Below are 16,195 nucleotides of genomic sequence, written 5' to 3' on the forward strand. Positions count from 1 at the left end.
ATTAAGTGCAAAACTGTTTGCTATCCATCCGCCATTACGTTCGGAAGCTTGTTTAAAAGAAACGAATTACTAAAAACAGACTTAGTCGTCTCCAAAGTCACCAATCTGACTAGCTTTCTGCTAGAAACAGCTGCTAAGCACTTTATCATGCTATCTGTATATGTGTTGATGCTCCGGAGTTGGCTTGCTTTCGGTTATGAGTCGTCTTTAAGAGAACTCAAAGAACGGTCTCTGCACTACTTGCCGCCATTAAATGTTTTATTATTATCATATTATTATTATTATTATTATTATTATTATTATTATTATTATTATCATTATTATTATCAGCATATTTTTTGTCGTTCAAATTCGTTATTTATCAATCAAGATCGTTAGTACCCAGTTCTTTTCAGAGGTATATTTGAATTTAAATTTATCCGTAACTGAATAATAATCACTTCTGATGATGTATATACGAAACGTTAAGGACGCCCATTGCCACTGCGCATCCTTACAGCGCACGCAAATTCACATGCCACGTCATCCACCGAGCGCGCGCGCTAAGTACTAAATGAACAATGATAGGGCAGATGGCCATTGCTATAGCTTTGCGTGGATTTAACGTTTTTGGATGTTCGGTGACCCCTACTTTTCTTTTCAGAAACAGATTTTATTACAATTATCTCCACATTGTCCAAAAATGAACAAAAAATCATTCTCGTTTGCCTTCACTGATGAACTAACGCAGAAATTTATTTTCTCAAGGAGATAATTCAGCAAGAAAAACATTGCTCAAAATTGTGGAAACACAAAGATATGAAATAATCAAGGAAAGAGTAACAGCACTGGCTTTAATGAATTGTGGAGAAAATCCTTTGTTGCTGGCCGTAAAGGTGAGGATCTTTAATTTCGCATTATTCCTTCTCTCCTATTATCACTTTGAAACTTAATGATTAAAACTGTGGTAACAAAAAAATCGAAGAAAGGAGCTGGTTTGCGATTTAAAATAGCAAAGTGTCAATTCATGAATCCAGTCCTCGAGTGTCTGAGACAGCCTGTTGATGCACAAGGTTTCCACCCCATTGAAGCCAAAGTGGAGGCTATCAAGGAGGCCCCTACTCTGACCAACCTTCTTCAATCGTCAGATGTGTTGGTACATTATGATCCTGAGATGAAGTAAGTGTTGTCCTGTGATGCATCATCCTATGGTATTGGGGCAGTCCTGGCCCATGTTATGGAAAATGGTTAAAAGAAACCAACTGCGTATTCCTCATGAACACTCTTGCCAGCAGAGACAGGCTAAGGCAACTTGGATAAAGAAGCACTAACTGGGGTCTTTGCCGTGATAACGTTCCATCAATTCATTTATGGTTGTCATTTCAAGACTTACAATGACCATAAACCTCTTTTAGGGCTACTCCACCAATGGTCTCAAGCAGGATGCAGCGATGGTCTTTAACTTTGCTTGCATATGCGTTTGAGTTGGTTTATCGTCCTTGCGTGCAGAATGGCAATGCAGATGCTCTTATTCACCCCTTAGAGATCATTAACTCCAGTCCAGCCCAGTGCACGTGAATGCGATCAAAGTGAAGTCCAGTACTTTCGTAGGTCTTGCAGTTTTAATTATCCTCCGTGCAAGACCCATGACAGTTGAAAAAGAAGTTTTTAAACCTTATTTTCGGGAAATGGTAACCGAGTGTGCATGCCAGTTCCGGTGCCACCATCGAGTAAAATGACGGCAACCTTCGCTGCCCATGGCTTACCTGAGATGGTAGTGTCAGGTAATGGGTCTTGTTTTACCAGTAGTGAATTCAAGTTATCCCTTTAGAAAAAAATGTCATCAGACCTGTGACGTCTGCACCCTACCACCCATGGTCAAACGGCCTTGTGAAGCAAGCCTTACAAACGTTTAAAATAGGGATGACGAAGCAAGGTGGTGGCACTATCGAGACCAAGTTAGCTCGTTTTCTGTTGCGTTATCGTATTACCCCTCACATCAACAATTGTAAATCGCCTTCCAAGCTACGATGGGGGCGAAGGCTGAGGTCACATCTGAACTTACTACGAGCAGATGCAGAGGCGAAGCTCCATGCAGCACAGTTAAGGCAAAAGAGGCAACCTGACCAACACAGCCAGATGCCCTAAGTAGAAGTTTGGGATACCATAAATGTGCGGAACTACTCTGGTAGATCCTAAGTGGATCTCAAGGACTACGATCCGAGATACTAGCTCTTTGCAAACAAAAGTAGAACCGTGGTTAGTAGGCGCCACGACCAGTTAGTTACCTGCCATGCGGGAAACCCTTCATCCGGGCCTGCAGCGGCTTCCGTTTCAAATCCCCTGGTGGAGGAAACTGGGAAACCAAGATCTTTTGTGCATGATATAAACTGTCCCGAAATCTCCCACATGAAGGAAGAGAATTACCAAGCGGACAGGCCATTTACTCAGGAGGGGACACTACAGTGAGACGCTATCCGTCGAGGGATCGAAAGACTCCCGACCGCATTTTTCTCACCCACCCCCCGTGAACATTTCCTTTGTACGATTTCTTTCAAGAACCTGGGAAAAGGAATGAGGTGTCCTGGGGTCTAGTTGGTCATGTGACATTGTTGCGTTAATTCTGCTGTGTATGTCGATGCCATGTGCTTGGGTTTAAGTTCAAATTTTGACAAGGTGTTTCAGTGAACGTGAATGTAAAAGGATTAGCTCCCTCAAGTCATATTTTTTTGCCATTACTGAATAATTTGGTTTTAAAACAACGTAATTTTTTGTAAAGAACAAGAAGTTTCATTCTGCACTATCTGAAACAAGTGAAGACAAGATACTATAAATCATGGAGATTATTGGAATATGGCCTGTGGGGTTAGGCAATATACCTCACTTTATTCACAGATAATAATAATAAAAATCAAAGTAAAAATTACCAAACAGCATCCTAAATCTCAGAGTAAGCGCGTAATGGAAAACTGGACAAGAAATCTGGGACGGGCTACAACTCACGTACCCCGCCAGGACTTACAATATATATAAGATATACACTGAGTGGAACAAAATGAAAAACTGAGACAAAAGAAATAAAAATCTCACGCGGAATATACACATTAAGGCAAAAGTGCTTTGGCGACATCCAATCGATCAGCAACTGTGTGCTAAAAGTATTGATTCTTGGAGGAAGGAAACCTCCACCAAGCATGCCTATCCAGTAGGTTGCTCGGTATACACCTGCAAGCAGGTTTGGAAGCGGCACCAGACTTAATGCTTTGCATTCCGAATTTAGAAACATCGTCTACAAAAGGCTCTAAGTGCTTTTTAAATTCGTCTTTAAGCTTAGTTACAGAAACCCCTTTCCTTGGGTGGAAATACTCGCGAGACTTGCCTTTAACAATACGACGAACGAGCGGATACGAAGTGCTAGACTGCCCCAACCAACCAACAAAGCGGAGGTCGGAAAGAGAATTACTCGCAATAAAAGCATCGGAATTGCCTGCATCCATTGTACCTGTGGACAACGGCTCTTTTGTCTTCACTGGAGGAAATAGTTTTCTTTTTCCTCACTCGAATGAAGATTTTACAAGTGGATGGTTAGAGACACACGATTTCAACCCGCCATGGAGTGACCCCACCTGATACCGCAGAGGGCAGCTTCGATGGCTGATACACCCATATTGTTCGTAACGCAAATATCTGCAGCTCAGTTTGCAATTGCCTGGCTGGAATGAACAGGCACACCAACCTTGGAAGACGCCCACCTTCTCCGCCTTAACCAGCCTCACTTACACTTGGACACTCTGGATGGAGTCTTGGATCCTAGCTATAAATGGAGAAGGCCTGGAACCAAACGGCAAAGCGATAGTTTCTGCAAAACGGTGGCTTCATGTCTAATCCTGGAAAGGAGAACGACTGAAAAACCAAAAAAATGCCAGAAGACGAAAATATCTGGATAGCCTTCAAATGTTTTTGCATAATATCAGAATAGCAACACATCAGTTTAACACAAGCCGTAGATTCCATAGAAAGAGAATGCAAAATGATGTCGAACTCGGATGCAATGAAGGCAAAAACAGGCCTTGCAATGATCAAAGAACAAGCAGTCGAGTTAGCACAAGAACCGACACCATGCCAGCCTGAAACTCAAGCCGACTCAGGCCACAAATTGGGCCAAATCAAGCCAAAAATGGGCCAAATCAGGCCAATAATGAGCCAAATCAGGCGTAAAGACTACTACATGGAAATAGAGCAGAAACGCACCAAAAATCAAAATACAGCCACAGAAGATGCAACCGTTTGCTAATAGCTCAGCAATGGCTCGCTCGCTCCACGAGTTCTAAATGCCAAAGGGCCGACTGATTATCGAGGAAAAAACACGTGGGTAATCCGCGAAAGGGAGCATGTACCCACGCCGAGTTGTACGGGAAATAAATTCAGGCGCATTCAAAGTGGACCTCCAAATATGTAAGCAGAATTTAGACTTCCTTGCACACAATTGCTGTTGTTCTTAGAGTTGAATTCGTCAATATTTCCTGAGGCAGCCAATGTAAAATGAAAATCAAATGGTCACTGAGGATCAACCTCGGACATTGGCTCAACTGCTAGTGATTCCCGACAAGAGATGAGAGGTGCTCCTTGAGGAATCGGACTTGGAGCAAAAGGTGCTTAAATGACCAAATTCTCCACACTATAACACAAACAGAGAAAAAATTAAATCTCTGTGCGGTGGCGTCCACAGACCCGATGGTCAATTTCTAAAATACGTACTCTACACTTTTATATGACAATGCAAATAACTTCACACTAAGAGACATACCAAAACACTTACTTATGAGCACAAAATGCGTGGTGTGGGAGACTCACCCAAAAAAGATTGTACCGGACACGAATATTGCGATTACCAACTATATTGTGTATAGAAGAGATAGAAATTGGTTTGGGACAGATAAGAGAGCAAAGGGTGGAATTGCAATTTATGTTCGAAATAACCTGCATGTAATTGGAGTCAAGCGGTCAGATAAATTTCAATGTATTTGTGTTAAATCAAAACTACCTTCTGGTCATATTATACCTGTGTGTGGATTACACCACCCACCAAAGCCATCATACCAACAAGACATTGACATTGAATATTCGACTGCGGATTAATTAGGAGAGTGGTGTTGTAATTCATCTAATGTTTAACCACTTGTCCTTGGACTGTTAGACACAGTTACGGGTACCATATTGTTCGTTGAGTTCGCCTAAAAACTTTCCTTTGTTCGTCATTTCTTTTCCCAACTGCTCTTCCGCCATAGAGTCTCTACCGCCGAGCAGGTCCTCGCATCTAAGACAGAAATTGAACGAATACGGAGCTCTAGGGTGTACAAAAAGAAGCCGCTTTTATAACGAGTCATTTTGCATGCGGCATACGTGTGTCGTGTATTTCAGGAACTGTTTGTGGATGAACTTTGATAAAGGGGCAGCGCCAGTGATTTCATAAATCTCTCATTGTTAATAGCTGGTCTAAAGTCGCCGTTTTGCGGATCGCGTTTCTGGAATCCTCCTCGGACCATTTTTCGGAGGAAATTTCTTTGTAATACATCGAGTTTGTCTTACTCGGTTTGACGCAAGCAGCAGACTTGCACGAAATAGCATAAAATGCTGACGACCAATGATTGAAATAAATCTATACGAGTCTTTATCGGAATTTTTTGGCATGCAAAAGCTGTCCGTTCTCGGTTAAATGCCGTCTATGCGGCCGAAATTTGATTTTCTAGGAATCTAAATCCATTTTCTGAAGACACTTTGTAACCTAAATATTTGAAGTCTTTAAAATCGCCTAGTATACCGGCGGAAACTTCGAATACCTTCGGAACACAGTGGGGTTTCGGGTGAAAAACCATCATTTTAATTTTTTCTTGTGCAATGAGGAGTCCAAAACGGGTAAAAACTTCCTCAAAAATGCGCAGGACGCCGTTCAATCGCTCTGGGTTCGTATCGCAAACTACCAGATCGTTTGTGTATAATAAATGGAAAAAATTGGAGTGACCATGCGCTGGAGCGTCGCGGTTTGGTCCTCTGCACTCGCTTGGGATTTCGTGTTTGAACTTGATACCTGCGTCACGTAGTTCTCTGTAGTTTTTGCGCGCGCATTATTTAATTGTTTGCATTTGGTATTGCTATAACGTTTAACGGTAATTTAAAATTCTAAGGGCAATGTATTAAGGTAAGTTTAAATTGTAACATTGACGCAAATTCAAATTCGCACTGTAACGAACACTTGCAACTAAAGATGATCGATGATCAATCAAAACATGTCTTGTAAACTCAAAGTTCTTGTCCATTTTGTACGAATACGCCTTAATTTAGCTTTCAAATAGAATTTTAGTGGAGCTTCGTGCGTTCCGAAGGCGCGCGCGCGGAACACTATTGTTAAGAAAATATGTTAACCCATCGATGCGAGAAATCTTGGTTTTATAGCCATGACGTCATCGACCGTCCATACGTACTTACGTCCATCCCCCATGTATGCCAATGTGACCAGTATCATGCTAGTTTACAGCATACATCTTTGATATTGGACATCCATGTTTTGATCAATTGACACCTGCCAAAACAAGTTATACGGTGACCAGTATCACGTGACCAAATCGCTGGCTCAAGCTTAGAACTCACCGAGGTCATCTGGTTGTCTTTTTGGAGTTGACCGCTGACCAGGTACTGGTTTTCGATTGGATTGCAAGCTCAACACAGGTTAAGTCACCTAAACATAAACGAGGCTTCATTTTTCGCGCGCTTTCTGTGGCTCGACACGGCTACACGGCCATACTACATCAACTATAGTTATTACACAGGCAACGCTTTTCGTGTTCAGGTGGTAAAAAGTTTGGAAGTTAAAACAAACAGCGGCTACAAACATATTGATAAAGTGCATTTTGCTTTTGACTTGACGTTTCGTATGCTACAACATACATCTTCAGAAGTAAACGGCTGTATGATGTATGTTGTATGTTGTATGTTGTATGTTGTACAAGATCTATGTTGTAGCATACGAAACGTTAAGTCAAGAGTAAAATGCGCTTTATCACTATGTTTGAAGCCGATGTTTGTTTTATGTTTTTGAAAGTTGAAATGGCCAAAGAGCAAGAATATTTATGAGGTTTCGAAGATGTTTTCGTTCTGCATTTTTCGCTGGTTTCAATCCAGTTTGACATACGGCGAGTCCCAGGACTATTTTTACTAGCATAGTTAACTTTTCTTCCATGTTAACGAGCCTTTCCAAATGGAGGGCTGGACTTTGTCATCCGCTTGTGAGCTCTCTCTCACGTGCTTAGTTCCTTTTTCGTTCCGTACTTTATCTTCCTTCGGCATTTTTGTATCTTCTCTACAATTCGTTGCTAAGTAAACTATGCCTTGAGGCCGCAGATGGTGATTTCAGGGTGGGGTGACTGTCATCGTCCCCGACCCGGCGTAGTCTCTCAAGGGCCTTCACTTTCGTTTTATCTAATTATTTTGTTCATGTTTCGATTTAAGGTTTTTTTTTCTTTTTTTTAGGTGACCGAGAAACTCCGAGAGCGGGCGTCAAAAAGCGAACCAGATAAATCTGACTTTAGTGCGCTCGCCGATCAAGTGGAAGAGTTTACACTTCGTTTTTTAGACCCCCTAAAATATGAATGTCTCCGGATTCGTCGGCTTTTCTCAGTGAATCCTGAATTAGACGTTGTCTTGGATACCGCAATTAAACTCCAGCAGAAAAAGGTAACGTCTTCTTCAATTTTACAATTTAGTGACATTAATTGTTTTTTAATTCCAACATGTGATCGGACTCACGTGACCTCTCAAAACCTCAGGGGCGGCCCCGATTCCTCCTAGGAAAATAAAAATTAATTGTATTATCAATTAGTTATAATTACACTTATTGCTAGTAATAATCGTCTGCCGTAGGTTAACCACATGGTAACTCAATCTTTTGAAGCCATTCTGAGGATATCGGGGATGACAAGCCCAATCGCCCGAATAAAGAATGCCCCTTTGCAATTTGCTTAGGTCTTCCCGAGTTCACGATTTTTCGTATTTTATTTTAACCGCGGCTTTCAATTCGGGAGTTCTGCTTGCTTTTTCGTTTTGATTGTTTGTTTCTTTGTTTTGTGACAAGAATTCCTTTTACGATGCAAAATGTGTTTGAAAACACACTTTCAAGAAACATGACACTTGAAAACGATTTTAAATTGCTTACTGCATTTGCTAAGCTTGATGTATGCTCCGAAAAGCCGGAACGAAAGTTGGTGACAAAAAGAAAGAGGAAAAATATAAATGCGCCACTTACCGGTTTCGTGTCGGTCCGCATTTTGACAATATTAATTGTGACTCCATCTGTTATCAAGCCGCAAGTGCATGAGTCTGTATTAATGACGCAACCACAGTACTGTCTCCTTGGAGTAACACTGCTATACATTTTTCTTAAATTTGACATATCTGCCTATGCGACCGTTTGTGGAAACAATCTTCTGTTTGTATTCCATCTAAATACAACTTACTAAAATTCAAATTTCCAAAGGGCCAGAGCTGTCATCTCCCTTTGTAAACCTAATTTTCTCTTGAAAAACCAAATCGTCTTTTTAAGAATTGTTTTTTCTTGCAGTTTTTTGATCATCCCATTGTTGAAAGCATCATGAACGAAAGGTGGTACACTCCTATTGGTGTGAAATGGAAAATAACCAGACCTGGGCTTTGGTTATTTCTCAACATATGGTGTCTTTTTGACGTTGTGCTATTCCCATTCTCGTTTACTTTGGCCTGGTTCTTAGGTAATTAAGAAAGAAACAAAGCTCAATACGGGAGCTCCTCACCAGGTGCCCGTTTCTAAGCTTGTTCTCAGCCTCTTTCTTCTTTCCTTCCTCTCTCCCCCTCAAGGAAGAGAGACCTTAGGAAAGAGGTTGGCCCGTTTCTTGAAAACCCCGATGACTGTTCGGTCCCGAAAAGCCATATGATCCGCTTGTTTTGAGAAACTGGTCTTTCAAAATGTTTTCACGGGAACAAAAAGGCAAAATGATTGTAAGGGCCGATGGCTTCAAATCTCTTCGTATTAACGTACAGCATCGTGACGTTCGAGAAACGGGCTGCATGAACGAATAAACAGTGCCCCACTTGGAGTGATTCACACGTCCTCCACATCTTTTCTATAGTTTCGTTTTGTACTTTTCCAGCGGTTAGGCCTCTGCCTTGACATCCGGTCATCCCGGGTTCAAGACCCGTTCTGACCGCCCCTTGAATTGGATCCTGGTATAGTCACTGGTGCAACTTTTCGCCGCACTGGTGGATAGCCAACTGTATTTTTCCCCGACCAGTTGGGATTCTTAACGTTGTTGATCTGTTCTGTTTCAATGTTTGCCTTTCATTGGCCCTGAAAAGTCCCTATGGGGAGTGGTCAGTTATGTATGTGCTTTATTGTATTTATGTGACGTCAACGAAGGTATATTGTGCATTTTTTGGCCACGATGCACAATATCTGACCCGCTGATAGGTTGGCTCAGTTGGTTGAGTATCGGCCGGGAGTATCGTATGAGCGGTCGTGAGTTAAACTCCGGCCGGACCAACACTAATCAATAACTGAAGAGAATGTGCTGCCTTGGTAATGATACTTGCAATTAAGACTGGCAGATACCATTACAAGTAAGACTTTTTAGTCTTGCAGGATAAGGAGTATATAGTGGCCCAGTGTTGTAGTGCTTGTCTTGAGATCCGGAGATTCTGGGTTGAAGACCCTTTCTGACGAAAGGATGAATTTGATCCTGGTAGTCCCTAGTTCATCTTCTTGGTTGCACTTGTAAATACCCAACTAGTTTGCGGCTTTCCAGCTGTGGAACTTAACACTAATTGTTGTTGTTCTGTGCTGTCTATTCGATGATCGTGTTCCATTGGCTTTGAAAAGCCCCTATGGGGGAGAGGACGGAGTGGTCAACTATGTGTTGTGTTGTATTGGACAGGTGTACATCGTAGGCTCGGTAGCCTCGTTCAAAAAGGCGGTGGGAGGTTAAAGATTCCACACACTATTCGGAAAAGCAAGGCACGGAGGGGGGCTGTGCTGTGGTGAAGCCTGAGTTGTCCAGCAAGATGTGATCAGCTTGGCGGTGGTATCTCAAAAAGGCTTTGGGTATTTTGCCGAGTACTTGAGCATGTAGATGTAGATGTATCTGGCGCTAAAGCTCTATTTATTATAGACGATCTGAGAAAAAAATTCCACAAAGAGATGTAAGAGCTGTACGTTCCTTCTCCACATATCGTATTTTTATAACTGTGAGGAAAACTTGGTCATATATATAGTTAATTTTAAGTTGAGATTGATCTAGAAAGAGCGTGGTCTAATGGATAAAGTGCTCGCAAAGCGCTGTTCAACCTCGTCCCTATCCCCTTATGACAACATCTACTATCTTAGACAAATTACTATGGACGCCCACGCAACGTTCGCGCAATTTTCTAAAACAAACCACGTTGCTTATGAATCGAAAATGGTCTACTTATCCTTGCTCGCCAACCCCACCTTCCCTCCCCATCCCCGTTCCCTCCCATCCATTATTGAATGTGTTAGAATGTCATAAGCTTTGGGATCAACGTTGATTGGAAGGGGAGGGAATGGCAAGGGTTCAGACACTGTACCAGAGTAATGTGAACGTCAGTGTAAAGAACAGTGTAAAGACTTCAAAAGCCTTCGGTTGCGTTTGTAAATGGCCAGCCATCTGACCTTTCTTTCGCGGATAGGATAGCGTTTGGTTAACTATACATTGTTGTCCTCTACAGATCGGATCTTATTACATTTCGAGCTGTTTTTTAATGGTAAGTACGCATTATTTTCTAAGAGAAGTGGCAAAAGACTCAACATCACTCTTAAAGGGAATCTCCACTCCACCAAAATTTGCTTTTAACGACGGGAAAATTTAATAGTATGGAGTTTATGAAACGACGACGGGTAGGGCAACGACAATGCCACAAATCACTGATATTTCTGGTTAAAACAGGAAAAATATCATATTGCACATATGGCATGCATTGTAGCTCATATTTGTGCGGTACTTAAATTAACGACGACTTTAAAAATTGCCAAAATTTAGGTTTAGATGACAATGTGAGCACACACATGTGAGCCTTTCATTCGCTCTTCTTTCTCTGAAACCGTATAGTTTTCGCTTCGGGGTCGGAGCCTGCAAATAACTTTTTCTCCAATAGGGCACTGTAATGAATCCTGGAATCTGATTGGTTGTTGGCGCGATAGGAAAATCCGAACAGCGCCAAGAACCAAGCGGATTGCAGGGTTCGTTCTACACTTTATTCCAAAATGGCCACCATATTAGTTTTATTTCGTTTGTTTGCAAATTAGCCCTTGTTTAGTTACTTTATTTTTTTTCTCCATTCATTAAGTTAAAGAATATTAGGCTATAAGAAAGGAGAAACACGGATAGAAAAGGGCACAATATAGTAAGACTAGTTAAGGCCCTTGAAATATCTTCTACCAATGTATCATTTTTCGAGCACAAAAACGCAAACACACACACATACACACACACCATGACTGCAATCAACTAAGTTCCATATTATATATTTGTAAAGTGCCTTTTTAAAAAAGAAGTTTAGATGAAATACTACCAACAGAAAAATGTAGGTCGTTCCAATAGTATTTACCAACAACGGTGGGACAAAACTTCTTTATATTAATTCTAAAGTGAGGAACAAATAATTGTTGAGTAAATGCACTTCTTTAGAATAATTATGTTGCCTCGTTCAAAATAAAATATTCTTTTGAATTTAAAGTTTAAGGACGAGGCAAGAAGGGCTAACTTTGCAAGCAAACAAACAAATTCAAAGAAGGTAGCTTATTTGGAAAAAGGTGTCTAGTGCCCTCTTGGAAAAAAAATAGTTCTTATTATCCTTTATTTACGCTGCCGTCGTTTCCTTTTAGCCCGAATTCATCTCATGCGATTGGTCTCGGGAGACGAAAAAGAAGGTTTGTAAATATATATATTCCCATTGATATTTTAACCTCAAAATGCTCGCATTCGTCTTTTGCAAACATTTGTACCGGGGGATGGGTAGGGTCATTTCACATTCGTGCGCATAGGTACCTCACCACAAGTCGTGTGCGTATAATGTTATTGTCTTTGAAAGGCAGAAGGATTTTTGTCAAAACATGGTCTCTCAAGTGTTTTCCATACACCCACAAAACATCGAACATCCAAGTGGAAAAGGAAAACCTGAAACGAAGCCATAGTCCTGGAACCTACTTAGGAGTTGTATTAAAAAGGCCAAAACATTAGCAGACTTAAAAAGATTCAAGGGCCTCACCTCTCTCGCACATGCATTTGTTACTGAGGTATGAATGTATAACAAAGTTTGAATAGGTAACGTAAGTGTATTGAGTGATCCCTTGAAAAATTTAAATTGCTTGCAACATTTAAAGTATTTTAGGTTGAAGTCAAAGTGGAGGATCCAGAAGTCGGCAGATAGTCTGACTTTTGGTTGTATTTGTGTTTTTGTGGTTTCATTCGCTCAGAAACCCTTCAAGGTAATTCAGACCGGCGGGTCGACCGCAAGTTAGCAGACCACACACAGCACTGGGAATTCCATCCCTTCTATCCCAGGTTCTTTAACGCTCCATTGTCGGTCAACAAACTTCAAACTTCAGAGGTTCCGTTAGCGTTACCAGTTCCTCGCAGTCAAATTATACTACACGAAATAATATCAGTGCGCAGTATCTTTAAAACGTTAAATTAAATGTCGGAAATTTAGATTGTTTACAAGGGGCTTGACGCTGCGATCAGCTCACTCATTTTGACTCAACTTATTTACATAGTTTTATTGAATTTTTTTGCAGGCCTCACCAAAATATACAGACAATATTTTACGGTTCCCTACTTCGTCTTCGTCCGAGACACATTTAGCTACATGGCGCTTGTGGCTTTACACTTTGCAATATGTGTCGAGCCTACTTTAGGTTCTCCCAGCAGCGTGGAATGTGTCATTTTCGTTTTTCTCATTGGTAGACTTTTGGTCGAATTCAAAGAGTTTAAGGATAAGCTAAGCTCTGAGGACAGAAAGATGAGGTTCGGGATAATAGAGAACTATCTAAGGTAAGTGCCTCCAAGTATAATTAATGATGATAATGATAATGATAATGATAATGATAATGATAATGATAATGATAATGATAATGATAATGATAATGATAATGATAATGATAATGATAATGATAATGATAATGATAAGAATAATAATAAGAATAAGAAGAAGAATAAGAATAAGAAGAAGAAGAAGAAGAAGAATCCAATAACTGTGGGGCCTGCATTCCTCCCAACGCATCTGGAACCCCACGTTTTTCGAAAACCCAACCGTCACCAACGTACCTCTTCCTACACCTCCCCTGTTCATCCAGAAACAACCTATTATCCTGCAAATATCCATACAGGTTCGCTGCCAAGATCCCAGTGGGTAGTTTTCACAGCAACGGATTACATGCAATTGGTCTGTAGTTGCTAGCCACTGTTCCCTTGACACGATCCTTCTGTACCAATACCATCCTCCAATTTACCATCCACTTCGGTACCTCCCCACTGTCCAACTAACCCTGCAAACGTTCCGAAATCAAACTATGTAACGACGTAAACCGAAGCCCCTTACAACATCCAGATTTGGAGCCCTTCCAAATTCCATTGATGTCTTCTTTCCCCTTACCATCCTTTCCTAGAGCCATTCTTCCTGCTTGATAACATTGTGCACGCTGATTAGAAAATCGTCACACTGAAAACAATAGTTTTATCCATTATTGTAAGTAGCGGTTTGCTCACCGATAGACCCATTTTAATGGTTATTATGGAAATGAGGTTAGGACCTAAATGACGGGAAATTCAATTTTTTTTTTTTTTAATAAATAGAAATATTGGAAATTGTGGTGGTCACATGCTGGACAATCCGGCATGTTTCCCAACAAACTGAAGCAAGCTAACATAATCCTTAGTTATAGAAGCGGTGATGAACTTGAATGCGGAAACTATAGGGCAATTTTAATGTTTGTGACTATCTGTTAGCAAATAAATTAACTCTCAATATTGATAAGTCTAATTTCGTAATATTTCATCCTTTTTTCTTTTGTCCATCTCGTCTAAGAAGGCCTCGAAGGTGTTGGCCTTTTGATGGTAACCATCCACCCATAATCCTCGTGCGAAGGACCGGTGGTGTCGTGGTGCAAACGTACAGCCAATCGCGATCTTCGATGCTCCAGTCGTTCAGCAATCCTTGCATGGCACCTCGCATGCCTTTGCCTGTTACAAACGAGCTCGAAACACCCGTTCACGCACGTCCATTACATCGGATCGACGTTCGCATATTGGGTCGAAAACAAAACGAAAATGTTCTCCTCCTGCACTGACTTGAACATCAGCTGCCAGTGCCAATTAAGCGTCGGTCTCTTCATCGCTAGACGAAAAGTAATCCATAATTCAACAAATGAACAGAAAGTCGCAATGCGTCGTCTTTTATGAGGGCTTATGAAACACGTGATTCTGGAAAGTGTCCTGACCAGTCGAGATGCGTCCCCGGACCCATGTACTGATACCCTGGCCAATGAAATTCGAGGCCCGTATTGGCCAACATCGAACTTGCCTCCTCCTTGACGTAGTCGTCGCCGACGTGTTATGGGTGGGACGGACTGCCACCGTGCCTTCTTCCTGGAAGTCCGAAGTTCTGTCCATCGAGACGTTGTCGGAGTTTCGTTTCAAAGTCCAACCAACCGGCCGGATGCCGCAATTTATCTACTTTGGTCTGGCGACGTTCTCGGGCTTTACGGACTTTTCTCTCAGCAGGTTGGGTGGTCGTCTCCATCATTTCCACCACAGTCACGCCCGACAAGGGATCTCCAGAAAAAGGCAGTTTGCTTCAATCGACCGGGATGGCTTTATGGATTACTTTATGTCGTTTTATGTTTGCATAACCAGATGTAATACTTGGCGAGCAAAAGGCAAAAATTTATTTGGAGGTTGTTTTTTGATCTATCTGGTCTCAGACCTAGAGCAGTATGTACTTGAGGAAAAATGTTAATTATTTGACAGGATTTAAGCCACGAAAAAACACTAATCCAAAAACCCTGCGTTATTTCACATTCCCAAAAGAAGTGTAACAAGCTTTCTGCTTCGGAGTGGCAGAAAGTACATTTATCATCTTCAAAAACCTATATCTTTTTTAAGAACGTATTAGTCACCAGACGGCGAGGTAAAAACTTATAATTGAAGGGTATCAGTTTTGAACTTTTTGTGCACTGAAAAGCTAGCTGATACACTGCCCTCTAGTCAATCTTTTCGTATGGTGGCAGATTAATTTCATTGGACCATTTATGCTGACAAATGTGAGGTTGTTCACTTTTTGATGAAATAAGCTTGCCATATGCAAATCTACTTGGTGTTGCACTCTCTAGGAATTTCTTTAATGAACAATCATGTTTTTGCAGATGCTTACTTTTACTTAGGCGATTGATTAGAAGAGACTATTCCAAAGTAAGTTAGGGGCTGGACTTTTAAGTTATATTTATTTTGAAAGTCAGTCCAACTAAGAAGGTCAGCAGAATTACCGTATAAATGTTTTACCTTTGTTATAATAATTCCTTTCAAGTACCAATCTTTATAGAAAACAGGTTTATTTCCAATACGTATCAAAGAATTATGCCATAAGGGTAACTTTGAAAAAACCTCTTCGCTTGTCATCTTTTCATAAAAAAAAATAGGTCGCTCCAGATTTCTAAGATTTCTTTAACAAAGGGACAAGATATATCACTACACATACTTAAGTTGTCCCTTTTATGCAAATTACCATATAATATTAAGTCTCCACCAAATTGGCGAAACTCCAAATCAAAGAATGTTTTCCAACTGCCTTATTGTTACCATCTAAGTATTTTTTAATCCAGGTGGCTTTTAAGGATTTATTGAAGGAGAAAAATGACAATCATTTTGATTCCTCCTTCTAAGTAATCATTTATCACGACATTTCTTTTAATTTTATCTCCCTTATCACTCCATAAAAAAAATTAAAAAAAGTGAGTTTATTTCTTTTAAAATTTTATAATCTGATTTTAGAGGAGAAAGAATATATACTAGTTGCGACGCTACCAGACTTTTCAGCACAGCAACTTTTCCTTAAAGGCTAAGTCGACGAAACTTCCAACAGCCTAGTATCGCTTTTACTCTTTCGAGTTTTTCATTGT

At 40.8% G+C, this 16,195-nt stretch overlaps 1 protein-coding gene across 1 annotated transcript in view; it reads left to right on the forward strand.

Annotated features, from left to right (window-relative positions):
• LOC138027543 (short transient receptor potential channel 4-like) overlaps window positions 1–16,195 on the forward strand; it is a 35,947-nt gene that overhangs the window by 723 nt on the left and 19,029 nt on the right. The window contains exons 2-6 of the mRNA XM_068875089.1: window positions 7,507–7,710; window positions 8,594–8,759; window positions 10,750–10,785; window positions 11,906–11,950; window positions 12,818–13,073. Of these exons, the coding sequence (XP_068731190.1) occupies window positions 7,507–7,710; window positions 8,594–8,759; window positions 10,750–10,785; window positions 11,906–11,950; window positions 12,818–13,073 (707 nt within the window). The remainder of the gene's footprint in view (window positions 1–7,506; window positions 7,711–8,593; window positions 8,760–10,749; window positions 10,786–11,905; window positions 11,951–12,817; window positions 13,074–16,195) is intronic.

The sequence above is a fragment of the Montipora capricornis genome, chromosome 12 (assembly GCF_036669925.1).
Source record: "Montipora capricornis isolate CH-2021 chromosome 12, ASM3666992v2, whole genome shotgun sequence".
NCBI lineage: Eukaryota > Metazoa > Cnidaria > Anthozoa > Scleractinia > Acroporidae > Montipora > Montipora capricornis.